A 24600-nucleotide genomic window follows, 5' to 3' on the forward strand; every position below is an offset into this window, starting at 1 on the left:
CCACACTCTAATACCAATTACAAAATTAAGAGTACAAAGGTCAAGGTCGAGGTCATGAAAAGGTCAAAATCGTCATTTTGCCATGGTGTGGTTGATTTTTATCCAATTTGCATGCAACCAATTCAAAAAAGTTGTGAATTCAATGCCCAATCTTGTGATATACGATATGACACAATGACGTCATTACCTGTGTTAGCGGTTTGGGTCAAAGGTCAGGGGGGTTAACGACCTTTATTATCATAACGCGGTCAATTCTTATACAATTTGCATGTAAGTAGATTCAAAATGTTTACAATCTAATTCCCTATCCTGTGATGTGTAATATTTGATTTCTTATAATGTGACCAGTTGTCATCAGATTGACTTGACACCGACACCCAAAAAGGTCAGGGAGTTCATACAGAAATTGTACAATGTACGTGAATCAGTGTCAAACAGCAGGAAATTTAATGTTTTTAAGCCATCATAACACATATGAGATGGCAGATGTGGTATGGGATAAAATACCCTCACAATCAACGGTTTCTGGGGGGGGGGCAAAATGTAGCGTTGGCGAAGGTATACGCTCTACTGAGTGCCCGTTCTAGTTTCCTGATGGGTTTATCTTTCAATCCAGTGTTCATGGTTCGAACAACATGGTGGAGACAAATCTTTGTATAGCACTCACGGATGTGCTGTATGAGAGAAAACACATGATTACAGTCTGCCTCGGTCTCAAACATGTGATCACTGATATCAAGATAGATACGACCCCCTAACCCTAAGGCGCTCGGAAGCAAAATGATTTTGGGGGTAACATTGGGTTAGGTGGACCGCGGAGCCAGGACCCTCGGAATAGGGAGGGCCTGTGCCCCCAAATGGACAAATATTGTGAGCTACCCGCCCAACTATTTAAGCAGCCACGGCGGTCGATGGGGGGAATGAATCTCCGGAAAAAAATTGAATTCCAGATGCCTGGAAAACTCATTTCCGGCGTATTCCTGGATAATATGGTTTTTTTACATTTTCTTTCAAATTATCGACTGTACTTTGCCATCATTTAGATTGTTATACTGGCGTTTAGCGTTTAAATTGTAACTTCTTAAAATAATACTCTAAAAATAGATTGACGATTGAAAGACAAAAAAAAGCATCAACAATCGCATTCTTACCAATGAAAGGTGCATGTGGAGCTCTTCCCAGACTTATTATTGCATCCGAACTCCACGCACTGTGGCATTTTTACGTTTACCGGTTCAAAATAGTTAAAACGCTTAATGCATCTACAGGTTCTTTGAATTGCGCGCGACCAGCGATTGGCAACGCAACATGGCCGCTGAGCCATTTCTGGTGACTTCAGTTCTCACTGCTGCGAGTAGATGGCATTGCTGGTCCAGGTTATTATAAGAAGTCCGTGACCTGAGGATGTGCCTTTTCAAGGTTTGATATTAATCGGACAAGTGCTTCCCAAGTTATGGCCATTTATTTACAAACCAATGACAAGACACGTTGCTGCGGCTATTTATTTACCAACCAATGACATGACACGTTGCTGCGTAGGCGTGGAAGCGTAGGCCGGTGCGCGGCCGGCCGACGATGACGTCACGGGCCGTGCCGGTAACATGGCAGCGAATGTCATGGCAAGCAAAGACAGGGAGGTAAACTTGATTTTAATTTGGATTTTAATTAACTCTGTGTGTGGAAGTGTGGTTGTCGCGAGAATGCGAGAGCGAAGGAACGGCCTGTGTGGTTGTCGTTTCTGGCTCGCGGTTTGAATAATTTTTTTTTTGCACGTACGGCCACGCACGCACGGGCATGCACGTATGGGCACGTGAGAGCGAAGGAGCGGCCTGTGTGGTTGTTGTTTCTGGCACGCAGTTTGAAAGTTTTTTTTGTTTGCTTGTTTGCACCTACGGGCACGCACTAGTATATCAAAGGGAAATAATTTACCTGTACTGCGTTCCCTTATCGAAGCAGCTTGCTATAGCTTGTTAAGCGGCCTGCTTCATTCAAAGCGCTCAAGCAAGCACTTCAACGGAACAGAGCGCTCGACGCCGCTTCACAATATGGCGATCGATTTTTAATTGATCCTCTTGAGACAACTTCCCCATTTAGTGTGTTAGCAGTGGCTGCAGAATACGAGAAAAAAAGGAAAGAGATAGAGATGGGCGGAGGGATCAGGAGGAGCCCCCTGCCAAGCTTATCTATACACCTGCTTCTGTGCATTTTGTGGAGGGGGGTTTAAATGTTTGTACATCCTGAAGAATTAGGATGAAAAGTAGAGGAAGCAATTAAAACATTAAATGCACGTTTCAGTAATAAATAAATATATATATATACATACACACAGTACCAGTCAAAAGTTTGGACACATGTACTCATTCAAGGGTTTCTCTTTATTTTTTTTTTTTACTATTTTCTACATTGTAGAATAATAGTGAAGACATCAAAACTATGAAACAACAAATATGGAATGATGTAGTATCCAAAAAAGTGTGAAACAAATCAAAATATATTTTATATTTTAGATTCTTCAAAGTCGCCACCCTTTGCCTTGATGACAGCTTTGCACACTCTTGGCATTCTCTCAACCATCTTCATGAGGTAGTCACCTGGAATGCTTTTCCAACAGTCTTGATGGAGTTCCCACATATACTGAGCACTTGTTGGCTGCCTTTCCTTCACTTTGTAGTCCAACCCATCCCAAACCATCTCATTTGGGTGAAGGTCAGATGATTGTGGAGGCCAAGTCATCTGATGCAGCACTCCATCACTCTCCTTCTTGGTCAAATAGTCCTTACACAGCCTGGAAGTGTGTTTCGGGTCATTGTCCTGTTGAAAATCAAATGATGGTCCCACTAAGCGCAAAGCAGGTGGGATGGCGTATTGCTGCAGAATGCTGTAGTTGCCATGCTGATTAAGTGTGCCTTGAATTCCAAATAAATCGCCTACATTGTCAACAGCGAAACACCCCCACACCATCAAACCTCCTCCATGTTTCACGGTGGGAACCAGACATACAGAGATCATCCGTTCACCTTCTCTGTGTCTCACAAAGACACGGCGGTTGGAACCAAAAATCTCAAATTTGGACTCGTTAGACCAAAGGACAGATTTCCACCGGTCTAAGGTCTATGGCTCGTGTTTCTTGGCCTGAGCAAGTCTCTTCTTATTGTTGGTCTCCTTCAGTCGTAGTTTCCTTGCAGCAATTTGATCATGAAGACCTGATTCACGCAGTCTCCTCTGAACTGTTGATGTTGAGATGTCTGTTACTTGAAATCTGTGAAACATTTACTTGGGCTGCAATCTGAGTTGCAGTTAATTGGCGATTTTTGAGGCTGGTAACTCTAATAAACTTATCCTCTGCAGTGGAGATAACTATGGGTCTTCCTTTCCTGTGGCAGGCCTCATGAGAGCCAGTTTCATCATCACGCTTGATGGTTTTTGCGACTGCACTTGAAGAAACTTTCAAACTTCTTGATATTTTCTGGATTGACTCACCTTCATGTCTTAAAGTAATGATAGACTGTGGTTTCTCTCTGCTTCGTTGAGTTGTTCTTCGCATAATATGCACGACTGCAGTACAGACCAAATTGGGCTATTTACTGTATACCAACCCGACCTTGTCACAACATTACTGATTGGCTTAAATGCATTAAGAAGGAAAGAAATTCCACATATTAACTTTCAACAAGGCACACCTGTTAATTGAAAAGCATTCCAGGTGACTACCTCGTAAAGCTGGTTGAGAGAATGCCAAGAGTGTGCAAAGCTGTCATCAAGGCAAAGAGTGGCTACTTTGAAGAATCTAAAATACAAAATATATTTTGATTTGTTTCACACTTTTTTGGTTACTTCATAAATGCATTTGTGTTATTTCATAATTTTGAAGTTTTCACGATTATTCTACAATGTAGAAAATAGTAAAGATAAAGAAAAACCCTTGAATGAGTATGTGTGTCCAAACTTTTGGCTGGCACTGCGTCTGCATGTGTTTATATGTATAATATTAATATATATATATATATATATATATATATATACATATATATATATACATAATATTAATATAGAAACATATATATATATATATATATATATATATATATTGTTATGAATTTGGAATTCGATTGCAGGCAACATACAGGTTCCTTTAGTCAGCTCTGCCGATAAGTGCTTGTTCCCTAGATAGCTCACCTTCCATTGTTTAAATGTTTAGAAATCGATTAGATGCGCTGTGGATCGATTTAATAGTTAGGGAACGAACAAAGGAGACGTCCCTCCCCCCCCCCCTCTGCGAAGAGGAAGAAGAGCCCATCCGTCCTATGATTCATGACGTCAACAACTCCCTCCTCCCACCCGTGATTGAGCGGGGGATGGATCACGAGGGCATGACTCACGCCGGTCGCGGGGGAGGGGGCAGAGAAGAATAAAGAGAAGATCCTTTTTCTTTGTTGGGGTTCAAAGGGAGTGGAGGAGGCGACGTTCAGCAGACCTCCAGGTCCTGTTTGGCTTGGGTTAGGGTAGTGGCGTTCGGAAGCTTTTTGCTTCTGCAGAGGAGTTGTTCAGCAGAGCTTCGGGTCCTGCTTGGCTCGGTAGGCTTTTTGGAGAGCTGCTTTGTTTTGGAAGAAAGTTGAGCCGGTTGCTCGGCTCGAGCTGCGAATGGTGGCGCCTTCTTCTTCTTCTTCTTCTCGGTTCGTGGAGCTCTTTGTTCTCCGTTTGGTTCCCAGCTTGGTGCGACTCATCGACCTCTTCTTGGAGGTGGGTCCTCAGGAAGCAACGCATCGACGGGAAGGATCGGCACCTCGTCTCACCAGCACGTGTTGAGAAGCGCGGGAGGATTCGTGGGAGCTCGGGAAGGATCGCGGCTCACGGCGATTGGATCCAGTTCACTCTCGCTGGAGCCCGGGTCCGAACAACTTGAAGACCACACGAGGTGGAGAGGTTCGAGATAGGTTCTGGGTTTCAGCTCACCTGTCCTCCGAGCTGGAGCTCGTTATTAAAGGCCTCAGCCACCATTTCTTGGGTGTGTGTGTGTGCGAACGTGTGTCTGTAGGCCCGTCTAATAAGTAGGAAATTGTTAAGTGCTTTGTGTGCTGTAAATGTTTGCATTGCATTTCGTATAGTCAGAATAGTTCTGCTCTTATGTGCTTCCCTAGTTCCCCATTATTATAATAAATACCCCAATTGTTAAATGTTTTCAGCTCGTCGCGTCGATTCTTTCATTGACTGAGCATTTCGTGTGTTGGGAGTTAGAAAGCCGTTGGTTTGCCGTAAAATGGGGACATTTGGACCGACGGTTCTTGGCTATTAAGCCGCTCGGAATCGCGCACGGGACAGGCTCACCTCGGCGGTTTGTTCCATACGAGTTCCGTCGAGGGTGGAATACCCCGGTAGATGGATCACGTGGGTATTTAGGTACATTGAAGATTGGCAATCGACCCGACTCCACGTGATCTGCCCATTGGCGTATTTCGGTTCTGTACAAGGACCCGTCGCTCGGACTTATACGGGTGGCGATCTATATTCCGGGCGATCGGTCGGGCCGACTCAACTTGCGGCTCCGTCAGAGCGGTTGGTTGGCGGCCGACGCACCGTCACCGTAACAGTGGTGTCAGGAGTGTGTTAAGCTTGGCGATTCCCGAGTGGAAATGATCCGCAAGATTCAACAGGCCTTCGGGAACGAAGCAATGGGCACCACACATTAAAGAGTGGTACAACCGCTTCAAGGATAGTCGCACATCAGTGGAAAGTGAAGCACGTTCTGGTAGGCCCTCAACATCCTGAAATGAGATCGTCATTGACCAAGTGAGGACCTTGCTGATGCAGGATCGTCGAATCACGATTATAGAACTTGCAGACGAGGCGGGCGTCAGCATTGGATCCGTTCATTTCATTGTGACTGAGGATTTGGGCTTAAGGAGAATCTCAGCGAAGTTCATGCCTCAACCCCCACCCCAGTTCAGTCATTCAAACTCCTGGGTCTCACTCTCAGCCATGATCTTTCTTGGACAAACCACATTTCAATGTTGGCCTCCAAAGCCAGCTGCCGACTCAGCATCCTTCGACATGCAAAGTCTTTCCTTGGCACACCTGAGCTCCTGTCCACCTACAAGGCTTTCATCTGCAGCTTGATGGAGTACTGCGGTTCCCAATGGGCTGGCTCCCCTCCCTCACATCTTTCTCAGCTTGACTATGTAGAAACCAAGGCCTTCAAGATCATTGGAATTTCCCAGGCCGAAGCCGAGCCTATCGGCTTATCACTCACCTTGCCATTGCAGACAGGTCGGTGGTTTCCATTTTGGACTGCCTCCTTTTTGGCCTTGCACCCTCTGCTCTTTACGCGCTTTGACCCCACCCCCACACCCAGGTTATTGCAGGGCACATATGGTCTACCATCAATCCTCTTCTGGTAAAACTACCCAAATCCAGGATCACTGCTGACCTCCACTCATTTGTTCCTCTTTTATTTTTATCCCTGCCTGTGGAATCAACTTCCACATCCTCGTCAATCTCATTCTTCCCTCCAGTTCTTCAACACAGCTGTTCACCACCATCTCACATCATCCACAATTCTAAACCATGATCTTTTCTTCCCTCATTAATCTCACCCAAAGCCCTCCTAATTTTCCAGTTTTAACTCCTTGGAGTAATACCATATCCAAGCTAAAATACACACGATTCGATTTAAAAAAACAACAAAAAAACCCCCCACACCTTTCTGCATTACAATAATGATTTGGAACAAAAAACATGGTCAGAACAAGTTTTTGTATAAAAGACACTTGAAATTGTCCATCAAGTTTGATATTGTCCACCAACAAAAATCATGCAAAATGTGATCAGGACAAGTTATTGTGTTAAAAACATTTCTATTCGGCAAATAAGTTTTTGCATGAATAAGGTTCCTTGTGTAAAATGCATTGTTTTACTTAGAACAAGTTAAAATACACACTATTTGATGAAAAGCACATGCTCCTGCATTAAAACGCCCACCCCCCTCGTTGTGTGTTGTGCAATAGCTCTCATAAGAGCCTTGACAATGTATACAAAAAACAAACAAACAAGAAAAAAAAACGTATGTTTTTAGCAAAGTGGTTTGGAGCAATAACAAAAAACCTGTTTTCAGGAGGCATGGTTCGAATATAAATTATTTATACTGCAAAGTATTATTAATACACCTGAACTGTATTTCCACCAAATGTTTTTTTGTTTTTTGTTTTAAGACAAAACTTTTTTTTTTAAACAAAAACAATGCATGCCAGATGTTCATGGAATGATCCAGTTCTACTGTCAGGACCTTTGTCAAGGTAAGATCTTGGCTTATTTTGCCTCCTCAAGAAATGGAGCATGTTGGTGGACAATGGTTAGTGTTCAAAAGTAGGCTTACAGCTTTATACGTATAAGTGGTGTATCTGCTGCACAGACATCTTTCTAAAGGATAATAGTGCAAGACATGAAATAACATGAACAAAACCAGTTTTTGTTGGACTATTTTGTTTATGTGGCATAGTGAAAGGGCCATTTAATCGACACGTGCGTTTTGGTTCACACATACCATGTTCTAATCAGTTTTATCAATATTAATTTTAATGGAATCTATACAAATACAACATTGTCAATGAAAAAGTGGTTGTGTGAATATAATATACACTTCATATACCAATGAAAAGAATGACACGTGTCGATAATGTTGGTAAATGTTGTTACCTCCATCTTCCAATCGAGAAGTTTCTCAAAATCCATGAAAGCCATTTCATAAAAAAAACAAAAAACAAAAGTATGTCGCTCTCTAGCATGTAGCTGGTTTTGTATTACTGGGAATCATGAATACAAAGCCAAGAAAAACAGCACTAATCTGCAATAAGCCACAAATGACAACAATTTCATTTATTAATTTACTTTCAGATTTCACATGTGATTTAACTGCCATATTAAGTCAGTGCCAATTCTTGAAATGTTTCGGTGCAGGCTCCAGACGATTGTGTGCACAGGCCATAGGTAGAAGAAGAGCTCGTTCCTGCATGGGCATGTGTTGCCGTATGAGTGCCTCCAAGGGCATGGTGTCCGTGATATGGCCTTGTCTGAAGGGGAAACCGTCGAGTGGCGTTAGAGATGTGAAGTGGTTTGTACATTTTATAGGTGACAAGGCTTTGAAAAAGGTTAAAAGTAATACCATATCTAAGGTATTTACATAGGTACAATACAGGAAACATTGAAAAGTTATGCTCACGCCAATATATTCTACAAAAGCTCTCGAAGGGAGCGTAGAAAGCAACTTTGCTTGACGTCATACGTTCCACTGTTCCAAGGGTAGTCGAGTGCATCGATGCTTTTTAAATCATGTAGTCTATGTCCGGTATTTAAAGATTGTAAATACATTTCTTCGATTTGTTCTTTGTTGGTATCACAACTCGGTACACCTATCGATTATTATTTTTTCATACGTATTGTTTTTGGTAAACCAGCATAATGGGTAGATTCAAAATTCCACCCTATGAGCAGGCAGCAGCTGTTTATCTCACATGATGGCAACAATCGTTGTGCCAATGATCGGGTTTTATTGGGGAGTTTTTTGGGAAATAATTTAAGAAAATAAAAAATATTATTTAATTCCACGGTGATTTGCACATGCTGAGGGATCCTTTGTATATTATCGCCTTCAGGTAATGAGTTTATGAGTTAATGGGGCAATTTGGGTCATTGTACTGAGGCAATCAAAATAAAGACCAATGAAAATAAAGTAAAACAAAAGTCAACCGAGTTGGTGACGTGTTGCTGGTGGTGGGAAGGTGGGGAGGGGGAATGGTTTCGGATGTGGAATGAATGGGGGTGAGGCGGGGGGGAGTTGAAGGGGATGGTGTGAAGTGGGGGGTTGAGAGGCGAAAGGCCGAGGGAAGGGGTTTGAGATGGAGTAACGAATGGGTGGTTTTAGGTGAGGGAAGTATATCATGGGAATTACGAGGTTTGAAAGGTAAAAAGGGCAGGATCGTGAGGACTGAGGGGTTATGGTTTGGAAGCTAAAAGGTGAGGGACCGGCGATGGATGGGAAGCTGGAGTTAAAGAAGGGTTGAAAGCATCACGGATCGCCATACTGGTATGACGATCGTACTGGCATGACTATAGCAGATCGCTGTGTCGGTATACGGCACAGGCTTTCAAAAGGACACCAGATTCATTCATACAAATAACCAATATGAAATTGCTTTAAAAACAGCCATGAGGGCAAAGGAAAACGCGAATGCTTGTAGGGGGGCTCGAGTGTTGATGGTTAAAAGTTAAAACCTACTGTACTTACTTCCTGTTACGTCTTGATGTCATACATTCCACCGTTCCAGGTGTAGCCAAGTGCATCAATGCTTTTAGAATAATGTACGGGATTTAAAGATTGTGTACACTTTTCTTCGATTTGTTGGTGATATCCCAATTATTTTTTTATACCGTTTTTTTCAGTATACCGGTACATTCATAATCCATGTAGTCCATGTACTGATTTAGTCCGAACGATATCTGATCCTCAAAGCCAAAGTCATATTTCGATGATGTACTTTAATTAGTCCGTTAGAGTAGATCATGGAAAATTGCATCATATAAGCATGAAATCACTCCAAGCTCCTAATTTGAAAACTACAGCACGTATAAAAGCAATGCATACAGCGATTCATAGCTATGATGAACAGGCATTCAATAATGTGAATTAGGAACACAAAAAAAAACTTTATCGTGAAGAAATCATTGCGGTCTGTTCCAAGTCGAGGCATGGTTGAGCAGGCCAAAAAACATGGTGGCTTCAGACCCCAGAGAGGTTACTGAAGATATGCCTTGAGAACCCCACAGAGAGCGGTGACCGAGGATGTGTCTGATAAAGGATATAATTAAATAAGGCTGTAAATTATCTTCAATAGGGGTGTTTTAATTAACCCGTACACCCAATTTTCACTCGTACATTTCCTCGGAGTTTTCTTAGTAAGCATGCAAAGTTTCAGGCTGCTAGGTTTCATGGTTTTGGAGTTATAGTGGACACACACACACACACACACACACACACACACACACACACACACACACACACACACACACACACACACACACACACACACACACACACACACACACACACACACACACACACACACACACACACACTAACAGGACTGGAGTTACATTTAATCACTGTCAAAGTAAACAGAGGCAAGTTAAGAAAATAACTTGACAAGCCAAAAGAGAGAATGAGAAGGACATAGTTAAGAATATTAAACATAATAGCAAGGCTTTCTTTAAGTATATCAGGGGAAAAGAACAGGTTCGGACCAGTGTGGGCCCATTGAGGAATAGCACCGGGAGAGTGGTTAATGATGAAAGTGAGATGGCAAGCTTATTAAACAGGTATTTTGCTTCAACATTTACACAAGAACAGTCAGGAGAATTGCCAATAGCTGAGAGTATCAATCAATGAGGTGAGGAAGGGCTTTGTCAGAAGATCCAGCTTGGAGTGGAGGAAGTAAAAGAAGAGCTTGGAAATATAAGAGTAGATAAGGCTCCGGGGCCAGATGATATGTACTCAAGAGTATTGAGGGAGGTAGCTGAGCAGGTAAGCGAGATGTTAACGGGTATTTTCAATAGCTCACTGGAGTCAGGACAGGTACCGGAGGATGAGAGAGTAGCAAATGTAACACCATTATTTAAGAAAGGATCCAGATAAGAATTGTGGAATTATAGACCTGTTAGTTTGACTTCAGTTGTGGGGGAAGGTGTTGGAGAGATTAATTCGGGACCAGATGAGGAACCATTTAAATAAATATGAAATAATTCAGGGTAGTCAGCATGGGTTTAGCAAAGGTATGTCTTTAAAAAATATTTTAGAGTTCCACGAAGCAGTGTCTGATTGGGCGGATGAGGGAAAGGCAGTGGACATAGTATATACAGACTTTAAGAAAGCATTCAATAAGGTACCACATCGGAGGTTGTTTGCCAACGTGAGGGCTTGTGGAGTGGCTGGTCAGTTAGCTAATTGGATTGCAAACTGGCTTAGTGATAGGAAGCAGAGTGGCTGTGAGTGGGAGGATGTCTTGCTGGGAGGATCTGTTCTGTTTTTGCGTATGGCAGTTTAGCTGTCGGGTCGGTATCATTTCTTGGGAGTGCGACTTTGTCACTGATGCTGTGCCCCTCTGCCAGTACACTGGTACTCATTTTGTTGACCACGGAAGGATGACAGGCTGAATCAACCCCACTTGGTGTTAATTCAGCAGCCAACGGGGCTCAAACTCAGGACCCTAGAATTCTAAGCCAGCCGCCCGAGTCGCTAAGTCAACACCAGGCACTGGGAAGATATAAGTAGTGGGGTAGCTCAGCAATCATTACTGGGACTATGACTTCATTATTTATATAAATGATTTGGATAGTTGGGTGAAGAGTCGGCTTTCCAAATTTGCAGATGACACAAAGCTTGGAAATACGGTGGATAGCAGAGGGGGTGGTGATAAGATACAGGAAAGTATTGATACTTGCATAGATTGGGCAAAAGATTGGCAGATGTAATTTAACCTGAGCAAGTGTAAGGTGTTAGGGATGGGAAAAAATAATGAAAATAGAGATTACAGTATGTCAGGGGTAATTTTGGAGTGTGTGTCATACAGGAGAAGGATCTCGGGGTGGTAATAGATATTGGAGGTGAGCAGGCAGTACAGTGCCAGTCAGCTATAGGTAAAGCAAATCAGGTTTTAGGTTGTATTCAGAGGGGGATCAATTATAAATTGAAAGAGGTGGTGTTAACATTGTACAGGAATTTAATGAAGCCACATTTAGAATATTGTGTGCAGTTTTGGTCACCACAATTCAGGAAGGAGTGTTCAGCGCAGGGCTACTTGATTGATTCCAGGCCTCGGTAGACTCAGCTATGAGGAGCAGCTGAAGGAGACGGGGCTTTATTCACTAGAAAGGAGGCAGTGAGGAGGAAATATGATAGAGATGTTTGAGATAATGAATGGAATTGATAACATAAGTGCAGAACAATTATTCAGCAGAGTAGACAGTGATAGGACCAGGGGCCATAGCCTGAGAGTAAAGAAGAGGAGCATTAAGGTGGTAGTAAAGCATGGGACTTTCACTCAGAGTAGTTAATGCATGGAATGGTCTCCCTGGAAAGGTAGTAGCAACAGACACAGTCGATAAGTTTAAATTGGAATTAGATAGGTACGTGGAATTTATGGAGATAGAGGGGTAGGAATGTTGGCAGGACTTTTAGGGAGCTTGAGCTTCGATGGGTGATTGTGTGAATGTGTACAGAGTGTTAGTGGGGATCTCGTCAAGGGGTGTTGTATGGTGGATGCTGTGTGTATTTTACCTGAGCCCATGCCCCCTCCCCTTTTTTCAGGGGAGGGGAAACAAAACGACAAAAACGACCAAAAAAAGAGAAACTACAAAAAAAACTTTCAAAAAACATGAAGAAAACACTTAAAAAAATACATTTTGAATTTTATTATCAGATCTGGTGTTGATAAATTGGTGTGGTGTTGATGTGACACAGGGATGATGGACTGAATGGCCTCCACCTGCATCTAATTTCCTTGTGATTCCTTGTGATAAGCAGCATCGCAACTATTTTCATAACAATTGTGCATTTTATGATGAAAGCACCAAATTTGGCACAGTAATAAAGTAGTGGCACATGAATCTTTTCAGATATGGAACCACCTGATACTTGACTTGGTGGCCACCATATTACATATCTCGTTGGCCGCCACCAAAAATCAATATTTAACCTCCGCCATCGAAGATCGGAGGTTACTGTTTTCACCCCTTTCTGTTTGTTTGTGACTTACGAAATCGAAAGATTTCGAAAGTATATTGATGCCTTCCGTTTCTGTTTGTTTGTTACTTACGAAATCGAAAGATTTCGGAAGTATATTGATGAATTCCATTTCTGTTTGTTTGTTAGTTTGTTTGTTTGTTTGTTTGTTTGTAGGCATGATAACTCGAGAACGGAAGAAGCTACCAATGTCAAATTACACCACATGATTCAGGAGGGTGATGGCTAGCGCTGATTAGATTTTGGTCAAAATCGGTCAAAGGTCAAGGTCACAGTGAGGTCAAACATCCAAAACATTCGATTTTTGATGGTTTGGTAGAGAATCATCGTAGAAACTTCTGGTTTACTTCGCTACCTTCTCAAGAGACAGATTTTATTAGACAAGGTCAGAGGTCAAGTTGACGATTTCGTAAGTACCAGTCTATGACTGCTTGTTTGTTTGTTTGAAGGCACGATAACTCGAGAACGGAAGAAGCTACCAATGTCAAATTACACCACGTGATTCAGGAGGGTGATGGCTCATGCTGATTAGATTTTGGTAAAAATCGGTCATAGGTCAAGGTCACAGTGAGGTCAAACATCCAAAAAATGATAACTCGAGAATGGAAGAAGCTTCCAATGTCAAATTACACCACGTGATTCAGGAGGGTGGTGGCTAGCGCTGATTAGATTTTGGTCAAATCGGTCAAAGGTCAAGGTCACAGTGTTGTCAAACATCCAAAACATTCGATTTTTGATGGTTTGGTACAGAATCATCGTAGAAACTTCTGGTTTGTGTCGCTACCTTCTCAAGAGACAGCTTTTATTAGACAAGGTCAGAGGTCAAGTTGACGATTTCGTAAGTACCAGTCTATGACTGCTTGTTACTTATGAAATCTAAAGATTTCATAAGTATATTGATGCCTTCCGTTTGTGTTTGTTATATTATAATTTTGTTTAATTATAATTTTGGCATGTTTTTTTGTTGGAAATCACCAATAACATGTGGAAATGCAAAAAAAAAAAATCGAAATTTTGTTGAAAAAAATTTGCAAATTTTTTTTTCTCTAACATTTTTTTTGGGGGGGGGGTGGGGTTTGGAAATCACTTAAAACATGTAGAAATGCAAAAAAAAGATATTGAAATTTTGTTGAAAAAAAGTTGCAAAATTTTTTTTTTCTAAAACAATTTTTTTTGGGGGGGGGGGGTTGGAAATCACTTAAAACATGCAGAAATGCAAAAAAAATAAAAAAAAATTCAAATATTTTTTCAAATTGGCCGCCATAACGGCCATATTGGATTTTGGACCAAGTCCAAAATCTAATGGCATGATCCTGGTGGCAGAAGAAGTCTCATGACCAGACCTAACCCCCCACCAAGTTTCGTCAAAATCTGTCGAGGAGTTTTTCTGTAATACTGTTCACAAATAAACAAACAAACAAACAGAGAGGGGTGAAAACAGTAACCTCCGATCTTCGATGGCGGAGGTTAATTATAATTGCGGCTGATTTTGGAACTTCAGGTGGATATACCCACGTAAAATCAATTTCTGTCTCAAGTAATCTAGTTATGACGAATGAATTGAGTATGTAAAAGTTAAAAGTAAAAGGGAAAGTTGCAAACTATAACTCTGTGAGCACTGTTGACGTCAAATTGAATGAATAGGATATCAGGTTCACTTGAGTGACCTTGCAGTATTGGCGGCAGAGGTTTTGCACTCTACCGAGTGCTCCCCCTCTAGTTCCCCCTAATTTCATTTATAGACGTGCTCGGTACCCCTAAGAAGGTACCTAGCATGTGGAGTTTGTGATCTGTGTCTGTTCTTTGTGATCTATGATCCGAGTTAGATACGACAACATGAAGCTGCAAAGCGCTCAGAAGAGAAAGTGGTACACAGACCAAGAGGCTGGTCCAAGCACTTCAGCAGCTTCAACGAAGTGCACAAGATCTAACACCACGTGTGTAGTCAGCATACATGAGATGCTATGTTTCTACTGCCACCAGGGTCTTGGATTATAGTATCACCAGGTACAGACTCTTGGAATGGACAAACATGTTCGCCTTGCTGCAGGGCTATTGGAGGACACAGCACTGCTGGCCCAACTGAGTGAAGGTGACATGGTAGCCAGGGAAGCCAAGTATCACAAAAAATGCCTGACATCCATACACAACAGAGCCAGAGCTGTGGCAGAAACTGCAAAATGGGAGACATACTATGAGGAGGTCATGTCAGCAGTGGTGTTCGCTGAGCTAGTTTCATACATCAAAGACAGTATTGCTGATGAGACCACTGCACCTGTTTTCAAGTTATCAGACTTGGCCAAGCTCTATGCTCACAGGATGGAACAACATGGCATAAGGCTGAATCAGCAAGTCCACAATACATGACCGAAGGAGTGCATCTTAGCCCAGTTCCCTGCAATGCAGGAGCGTAAGGGACACAACATCTTCCTGACCTTCGAAGATGACATAAGAGACGCTCTGGCCAAGGCGTGCGAATATGACCACAACAATGATGCTGTACATCTGTTATAGGCTGCACAAATTGTGAGAAAGAACCTATTCACAGAAGGGCAACAATATACTGGCTCCTGTTCTGATCGGTGACAAATGCCAAGAAGACAGTCAGTGTCTCAACACTCCACATGACACTGGTCTCAATGATTATTGAAGGACCCAGCATCAATGACTTGGCATGACGATGTTCTGCAGCATCCATTACCATAGCCCAGCTGCTCAAATTCAACAGCATCAAGCATGTCACAAAAGAATCACATCATGTTGCCAATGTCAGATACAGTGTCAAGCAAGAAACCCCTTTACCAATATGTTTATTTTTTTTGTATCCAATGTCAAGGCTCGTATGAGAGCAAACACACAGAATGTACAACAAGGGGAGCAGGAGACAAGAGGGGTGGAGAGGGAAGGAAAAAAGTGTGGAACAGAGACATGAGGAGATCTGTGGAAGAGAGAGGGATGGGGCAGGGTACACAGGGTAAACAAGATGGATATGACAGGGACTTTCAGGTCCTTACATGACAATCAACCATGTTGGTTTGATGGTTCACACTGACACCAGAAAAAGAGAGCTGGTGGACACTATGGCTGACTTAGGGATGAGCATCTCCTATGACTGAGTTCTCAGAATCTCTGCAGAAATGGGCAAAGGCGTTTGTGAGCGATTTAGACAGGAGAAGGTTGTCTGCCCACCAAGCCTCTTGGAAGGAGTTTTCACAACAGCAGCTATAGATAACATTGATCACAATCCCAGCTCCACCACAGCACAAGAGTCTTTCATGGAACAGCGATCTCCCTTATACAACGCCTGACCCATGCAGGACAGGGGAGATACAGGGGAAGTGTGATCATTGGGGGTATATCCAATGTCAGAACCATTGGCCAACTTCCACGGCAGTACACTGAGGTGCAGCCAGTCATATCTTATGCCAAGAAACCTTCTGTTCCACAAGGAACTAAATATTCACTGCAGAAAACCTTTCCTCATGACGACGTGGACAAAGAGAGAGTGTGGCTCAAGTCAGTGAGACAGGCGCATGTCAAGAAAGATGATGATGGAAGTCCAAAATCCATCTCATGGGCTGCACACCATGTGCTACATCAACAAACTGAGAATTTGGTAATCACCACTACAGCATTGCTACCCCTATTCTTTGACCAGGCTCACTCAGTGGCCATGATTCACCATTCAATGGATGTTGTCAAAGCAGCAGTCAACCATGTGAATTCAGATAAAACCCCAGTTATTGCCTTGGACCAGCCACTGTTTGCAATAGCCAAACATTCCAGTGGAACTGGCCCGAGAGATATGGTGAAGAAAATTTTGTCATGATCCTGGGCCGTCTCCACACTGAAATGGCAGCTCTGAGGATGGCAGGCAGTTGGCTGCAGGGCAGCAGGTGAGCAGAGGCCCTGGTGCAAGCCGAGATTGCCACCCCAGGGAATGCAGACTCCTTCCTGAAAGCTGCTCATGTCACATGCACCAGGCAACTGCAGCAACCCTGAACATCCGACAGCACAAGGCTTATGACAAGTACACTGAAGATGCCACAAGTGATGGTCATGAACTACGAGATTTTGATATCTGGTGTCACCAAAGAGCTGACAACTGTCCCCAGTTTCAGTACTGGGCAACCACCCTCAACCTAGAGCTCTGTATCCTCAAGTTTGTGAGGTCACTACGGGTGTCAAACTTCACACTCTACATGGATGCTCTGACTGAACTGTGTCAGTGGTTTTTCACCTTGGACCACAAGCATTATTCTCGGTGGCTGCCAGTCCACCTGAAGGACATACTCGAGCTCCCAGACAAACATCCTGATGTGGCTGGAAAGTTTCAGTTGAACATTTTACAGCAAAGACGGCAGCCCACCCTTTTTCTGCAATGACTCTTGACCAGGCCCATGAGCAGAACAATGCCTGCATCAAAGTTGATGGTGGTGCATTTGGCTTTACTGAAAACCCGAGTGCAAGCAGAACTTTCTCCGCAATAGTGACAACAAAGAGGAACTCTCCAGCTTCCTATCACAACAGGTTACACAGTTGGTCGGCAAAGAGGGCAAGCAGTTGGTTGTCACAGACAGGGAGCAGGTACTCACTGTTCCACCCCAGGAAGACACTGCCAACTTGGCCCCATGGAACCATGAAGAGGCCGACACACGGATGCTGATTCATGCAGCTGATGCCTTGGAGTGTAGTTACCGGCGAATACTCATTCGGACTGTGGACACAGATGTTGTCACTCTAGCAGTTGCTCTCGCGCAAGAACAATGTGAGGTACTACAGGAACTATGGCTTGCGTTTGGCACAGGCACGACTTTTCGCTACGTAGCAGCACATCAGATTGCATAGGCCCCGGGACGTGAGAGGTCAAGAGCTCTTCCCGTGTTTCATGCAATAACAGGCTGCAACACGGTCTCTGCCTTTGAGGGTCGTAGCAAGATGGCAGCCTGGGCCATGTGGAATGCATTCCTGAGAGTGATAACCACCTTCCTCAGTCTGGCTTCCACCTCTCGTGAGCTGCCTGATAATGTCCTGCCGATACTTGAGAGATTCATTGTGTTGCTCTCTGACCATACGAGCACATGCTGTGACGTGAACTTGCTGAGGAAGAAACTCTTCTCAAGAAAAGCAAGATCCCACCAACATGGGCTGCTCAGGAGCAGCACATCAGGAGAGCTGCTTACCAGGCTGGGCATATCTGGGGGAAGGCCACGGTAGCGTTCGTCAGCCTACAATTGCCACGTGACTGGGGTTGGGTGAAGTCGCGGGATGAGCTGGAACCACTCTGGACCACACTCCCTGAAGTGTCCAAGACATGTTACAAGCTCATCTCTTGTGGTTGCAGGAAACACTGTGGTGGCAAGTGTAATTGCAAAAAGGCTGCACTTAAATGCACTGGACTTTGTGCACATGAAGGGGCTTGTTAAGGCTGAATCTCAGCAATTACGGATGTATAAACCGAACAAAAGTCGGGGCCAATGTAATGAACAAGATTTACATGTTTTGTTTTTCAATGTAAAAATTATTTTCATTGTAATAATTTTTTTGTTTGTAATAATAAAACTTTTTAAAAAACGTTTCAATGCAATAAACTTGTAACCAGCATAAATGGATTCCTTGACCCGAATAATGTATATTTAGACACTGGAATGAAGTATGTAGCCTGAAAAGAACCATAAATAATGATATTAGCAGATCCTGAATGGTGGCCATCTTGAAATCCAATATGGTGCCCACACAGGTCGAGTTTCTCGTGGTTCCAGATCTGAAAATATTTGTCAGACATTACATCTGTGCCACAGTGGATACTTTCATCATAAAATGCACAATTTGTTGGCTCTGCTGCTACACGATTGTGACTTCTTTCGGCCATATCAATAAATTTGTCCCTCAGGAGGCAGATTTCGACATGACGCGTGGTGACGAAACGCAAGTTGGTCGGAATCAAAAGTGGGTTTTAGTTTAATTATTTATTTTTTGCAAACGTGGTTAAAAACGCTTTACTCGCTGCCAGAGACACAAATATGGTATCAGATGTGAAAAATAACTTAAAGACATCCGGCGAATAAGGAGTCACATGACCTCGCACATATGCTAATCGCTAATTATTTAAAAATCGAAATTCGTATAAATACAACCTACACATAGATTTAAAGGTAATTTTATTGCTCATCTAATGACATAACTCTCATGTGCAGTCAAAATGTCGGATGACCTCCCACAAATTGCAACAAAAGCAAACTCAACAAATTTTGATTCCTGGATATGTCCTCAGTGACAGAAAAAAAGTCTTAAGGGATCCTCCGGGGGGGGGGGGGATGGGGGAGGGGGAAGTCCTGAAATCATGGAAATCCAATATGGCCGCCACCCGGCTTCGGGGAAAATGAGAAAATTGTAAAGATTTATATTTTAAAATGTAAATATATGTTTTTCTGCATTCTAATTGTTTCTAGTTCTGGTCAGTGTATTGATACACAATAATAATTATAAAAAATATACCATCAGAGATGGGGAATCCCCCGCCATTGAATGAAAAAGGTCATACATATTCCAGATAATGAGGGAGTTGAATTGGAAACAAGACACCATTTGGTCATCATCTCAAAAAAGTTCCCCAGGGGTGAGGAACGTAGTAACCAAAAATAATTGAAATCAGATCAGCGGTTTTCCATTTATTACAAAAAACATTTTTTTCAAGATGGCCGCCCCAGTCGGCCATCTTGGATCCGGCCACGCCCAAAATCAATAGGGTTCTTCCTTTTCAGGTGGTACATGTGTGAACAAAATTTCAAATCGATATGGCAAACAGTTTATGAGTTTTCACACTCACAGCGATAAATGTTGACGGACGGATGGACAGCCAGACGGACAGCCGGACGGACAGCCAGACGACCTGGGTGACAACAATATCCCCCTTCCGCCACGCGGCAGGGGATAAAAAGTGAAATGTATTGAGGGTAAAATAAAAAATTATAGCTTTTTTGTCCAGAAATGTCAATTTTTTGTCCAGAAAATTTTTTTTACCTGATACTGATTTTGGCTCCTGGACCAAAAAAAAAAAGAAGAGGACACAAGATGAAATCAAGTCTATGGCAGTACAATATAATTATGTAAATAATTGAAACTGACAAAATTCACAATTCCACTCGGGGCAATCACATCTGCCTGACGAAGGTTTCGAAATGAAAATTCGCATTAAACTCAGAAAATACATCCATTATAAACTTACTATACATGTTGAGAAAAATCAAGCGTATTAAAGTTAGAACTCGACAATGTCGTCATCATCCTCATCATTGTCACATGGAGTGTTTGTGCAGCCAGAGCCCCTGCAGTTTCCACAAGCTGGAGTGCACTCAATGTTGTGCTTCCTGCATGTGCATCTCATGGTGCTACATTCAGCCTGGCAGTTGCACCTAATGATGCGTAACATCTTTTCAGGAGCTGGAGCTATTGATGTCTGAAGTGGCAGAAAACCATCGTCACACTTCTGCCAACCCCAGTCTGTCGGAAGAAGTTCATCTGCACATCCCTTCCATTCTTGGATTTGCAGATACACGCGCAGGCTGTGATACTTTGCTGTTTCTGATGTTAGTGGTAACGTCTGTGGTTGCACGTGAGAGGAGCTCCAAGCCACCTTGTCCCAGTACCGCTGATACCGGAGGGTGTCCAGGGTGTCAGTTGACTTTCCGTTGTAGATTATCACCAATGTTTTTTCTCCTGCATCTGCCACATCACATACGGAAGCTGGATATGTATCAAAAACCTTGGCCTGCTCACGGAATGTGTTGTTTGCTTTGAACTTTTTGAGGGAAGCTCCCTTTCCAATCCCATGAAGACGAGATGTCGTGTCGCAAGCAAGAACTGCATGTAGAAACAGTATGTGCTTGCATATGTCTGTACCAATCATTTTCTTTGTAGCCTTGATGTTCCAGATGCGAAGCTTCTTCGTGTTCTTCTTTGGCTCGGGACAAAAGAAGAGGTCATGGGATTCTAAGCTTGCATGGTTGCATAGGAGGACGAGGAGGTCTGTGTCATCACCAACTAACACAGGTGATGACAGTAGCAGACTGCACGGCCTTCAGTACAATCAGGAGATCAGCATCCCCTGAGGCATGGTGTGTCTCACAGTTCTTCTTCTGAAGCTCTTCACTCAACATAAAAATGAATCGCTGTTTATTCTGCCTATTGGCAAGAAACTGTTCCTTCTTCATTGTGAGACAGATGTCAGCTGTAAATGTCACAGTAGTGCCAGCATTCCCTTTAAACCGTCTCTGGTGTGTCATGTCCTTTGTGTTGGTACTCTCATAACCATCAAACACGACTATGGCATCTCCGTACTTCTTCGTTACATAATCAGTGTACTGGTGGCATATGTCTCTGTATGTAGATCCACGAGACCATGGAATGCGTTGAACAAGTGCCCTGCCATCCAAAACATACTGTTGCCCATCATTGGGGATATCGGCTGGGACATCGGATCTAAGAAGATCCCAGATGGCATCAGCAAAGACTGGCTTGTGTGCTTCTCGGAGCTGAAGAGAGGAATCAAAGAGGGCTGGTGGATAGCTGCACAGTTCATATTTGAAGACCGACTCCAGTTCTTCTGCTGTCTGTGCAACAGTGATCAGTCTCTGGAAGAGGAGTTGTGGGTCAACCTGGACTTGCTCTCCATCAATCTTGACAGATGACTTCATGCCGAGGGTGACAACTTGGTCTTTCCTCTTAAATGTGTACTCGGCAGGTGTTTTCCCATCCATAGATTTCAATATTTTGGCTCCTACAGCATGTGCTGTATCGACGTTGACGGTGGGGTGTGCATGAACTCCAGTGGCAATGTTCCTCAGACGTGGATCACTACTGAACGGATTCCGTTCCTGTAAATACTGAAGACCTGATAGTGTGTCCTTCCAGTCACGAGATTGTCTTGCCTTGGTCATGTCCTTCTTCTGCTCTCCAGTGTTGTAGTTCACACCTGTGAGCTCCTGCATTGCCTGGTTTATTTCTGCACAGGCAGGCATTGATAGTAGCCATACCAGCCGTTGTTGCTCTGTCATTCCTCGCCCTCATGTGAGCCCCCCACTAGTCTTCAAACTTCTCATCAGAACTTGTTCGATGATCAGGTCAGATGAAAGACCTGCCCACAGGCGATCACTTTGTCGAACCACATGGAACCCCTCATCAAAACGTTGTTGGACATTGGGATGTTGAGTTTTGAGGTTGGACATCTGCTGCAGATACACCCTCGCAGATTTGGCATTCAGGTTGTGGCCCGAGGCTGCCAGATAAGGCAGCATTTCCTGGATGGCCTGTAGATGTAGTGCCCAGTTCCCAGTGCGCTCTGCCTGGATGTATTTGCGCAGAATGTCTAGCATGTCCATATGCTGAACCCAGAGCGCTGAAGTTCTAGAAGATATCTTTGCAGACTCGGCATGCTTCTAAAGGTGGTCTTTGATTCGTTTCAAGATGTCAGACTTGCATACTTCTTCCACAGACTGGGGTTGGCAGAAGTGTGACGAGGGTTTTGTGCCACTTCAGACATCAATAGCTGCAGCTCCTGAAAAGATCTTACGTGTCATTAGGTGCAACTGACAGGCTGAATGTAGCACCATGAGATGCACATGCAAGAAGCACAACATTGAGTGCACTCCAGCTTGTGGAAACTACAGGGGCTCTGGCTGCACAAACACTCCATGTGAAAATGATGAGGATGATGACGACATCGTCGAGTTCGAACTTTAATACGCTTAATTTTTCTCAACATGTGTAGTAAGTTTATAATGGATGTAGTTTCTGAGTTTAATGCGAATTTTCATTTCGAAACCTTCGTCAGGCATATATGATTGCCCCGAGTGGAATTGTGAATTTTGTCATGTTTCAATGATTTACATAATTATATTGTATTGCCATAGACTTGATTTCATCTTGTGTCTTCAACGTTTCTTATTTTTTTGGTCCAGGAGCCAAAATCAGTATCAGGTAAATTTTTTTTTTCGGGACAAAAAATTGACATTTTTGGACAAAAAAGCTATAATTTTTTATTTTACCCTCAATACATTTCACTTTTTTCTAATCATTCTTGTATATCAATATACTGACCATAACTAGAAACAATTAGAATGCAGAAAAACATATATTTACATATTTAAAATATCAATATTTACAATTTTCTCATTTTCCCCAAAGCCGGGTGGCGGTCATATTGGATTTCCATGATTTCAGGACTTCCCCCCCCCCCCCCCCCGGAGGATCCCTTAGGACTTTTTTCTGTCACTGAGGACATATCCAGGAATCAAAATCTGTTGAGTTTGCTTTTGTTGCAATTTGTGGGAGGTTGACCAAATATTTCTGCTAAAATGCCTGTACTATCAAGGGTGAGAAAGAGTTTGTACAAGAAAAAAAAAAAGGTTATCACCTTAGCTAACTTCTCCCTGACGTGGTATCTTCTCCAAATACACACCCTGCAAAAATGTGCCAGGTCTCTTTGCTGGTTGATAATAAAACCAAATAATCATGTGCCAGTTTGATGAGAGGTATGAGTTTGGACAGGATTGAGAGAAAAAGCAAACGCAAAATAAAAAGGGGGTAATTGAGTGCCATAATGAGAAAAGAGTGACTCAAATAAACAACTGACCTCTTTAGCAGAAGCTCCACATCAGCAGGCTTCACAGTTTTGCGCCCGGCATGAAGAGCATACGCTTCCAAGTCATCACACATCTGAGCAAGGAACTCGGGGAACCTGCAACAGCATTGACGAATGATATATTTCAAATGCGTTCAAAGATTTGGTGTTTACTCAAGAAAAAGAGAACGACTCGCGAGAATATTTGGTTGTATTTATCCTGGCAATGAGAGCAACATTAAAATGGTAAACTAAAGGGGCAAAATAGCTCTGCAGCTCGTTTATCATGTGACAAAATGTGCAGCTTGACCAAACTGAACAAGTTGTCGCACGAGGTTGTTCAAACTGAACATCTTTCCGGTCATTGGTATTTCCGAACTGCACCTGAATATGAGGGACACTGTCATCAAAAGACAGACAAAAAGCAAAGAGTACACCAACCAAAGAAGGGGAGCGAAGATTCCGACATGTAAACCAGGGGATCATTTGCGAGTAAAGAAACCTGTGCATGTGAATACAGGGACTTTGAAATACACTGAATCTGTGTTAATTCAGGAGAAAATTGGATCGAACGCATTTGTTCTTGGTTATGGTAAAAAAAAAACAAAAAAAAACATGGAATCAATTGCACCTTGCCCTTTGTCCGGACTCCACATTAACACCTACCAAAGAGGGAAATGAAAGGAATGAAACCGTTGCAAGTCCAGTCTGAAGCAAAAGGGTTAGAAGACCACATGCCTGGCTGATAGACTTTGAAAGATAGAATGAAACATTGACAGTTATAGTCCATTTGCCAGAGAAGTAACCTTGTTATCCTCAAAAGTGTATGGTTTTATGGTGGTTTCTTGTTCACAGGCATGCATAGACAAAATTAAGCTTGGTTGCCCAGATGGCAACCATGAGGAAATCTGTTATTTTTGTGCAAATACAAGATGGCCGTCATCGACCTGGCTGAAAATATAACTTTTTAGGTAATGAACTTAAAATTACACGAGACATCTTTTCCATATAATGTTGGCACGAGGAATCGATATTTAACCTTATTTTTGTGATTAGAAGTAAATTTGAGGTCAATGTTCGAGTTCCTGGCAATTGTTTGCCGTGTGAGATACATTTTGAATGACAACAAGGTCACTATTCTGACAACTGGACGCTCACATACGACATTAATGCGAGTTACTAATTGATTGTT

At 42.9% G+C, this 24600-nt stretch overlaps 1 protein-coding gene across 14 annotated transcripts in view; it reads right to left on the reverse strand.

Annotated features, from left to right (window-relative positions):
• Nucleotides 1-7459: 7459 nt before the first annotated feature.
• The window catches only part of CENPT (centromere protein T), a 152944-nt gene continuing 135803 nt past the window's right edge, over nucleotides 7460-24600 (reverse strand). For 12 of the 14 annotated variants that reach the window (XM_085888939.1, XM_085888937.1, XM_085888940.1 and 9 more), the window contains 3 exons: nucleotides 23421-23525; nucleotides 23202-23247; nucleotides 7460-8063 (listed from right to left, as the gene is read on the reverse strand). In XM_085888939.1, coding sequence (XP_085745065.1) covers nucleotides 7914-8063; nucleotides 23202-23247; nucleotides 23421-23525 — 301 coding nt within the window. In that variant the 3' untranslated portion in view covers nucleotides 7460-7913. Of the gene's footprint in view, nucleotides 8064-11808; nucleotides 11911-23201; nucleotides 23248-23420; nucleotides 23526-24600 lie in introns of all 14 variants that reach the window. The other 2 variants (XR_015060218.1, XM_085888941.1) reach the window with 2 other exon arrangements.

The sequence above is a fragment of the Eptatretus burgeri genome, chromosome 7, assembly GCF_056783735.1.
Source record: "Eptatretus burgeri isolate ZD-2024b chromosome 7, Ebu_testis_v1, whole genome shotgun sequence".
Taxonomy (NCBI): domain Eukaryota; kingdom Metazoa; phylum Chordata; class Myxini; order Myxiniformes; family Myxinidae; genus Eptatretus; species Eptatretus burgeri.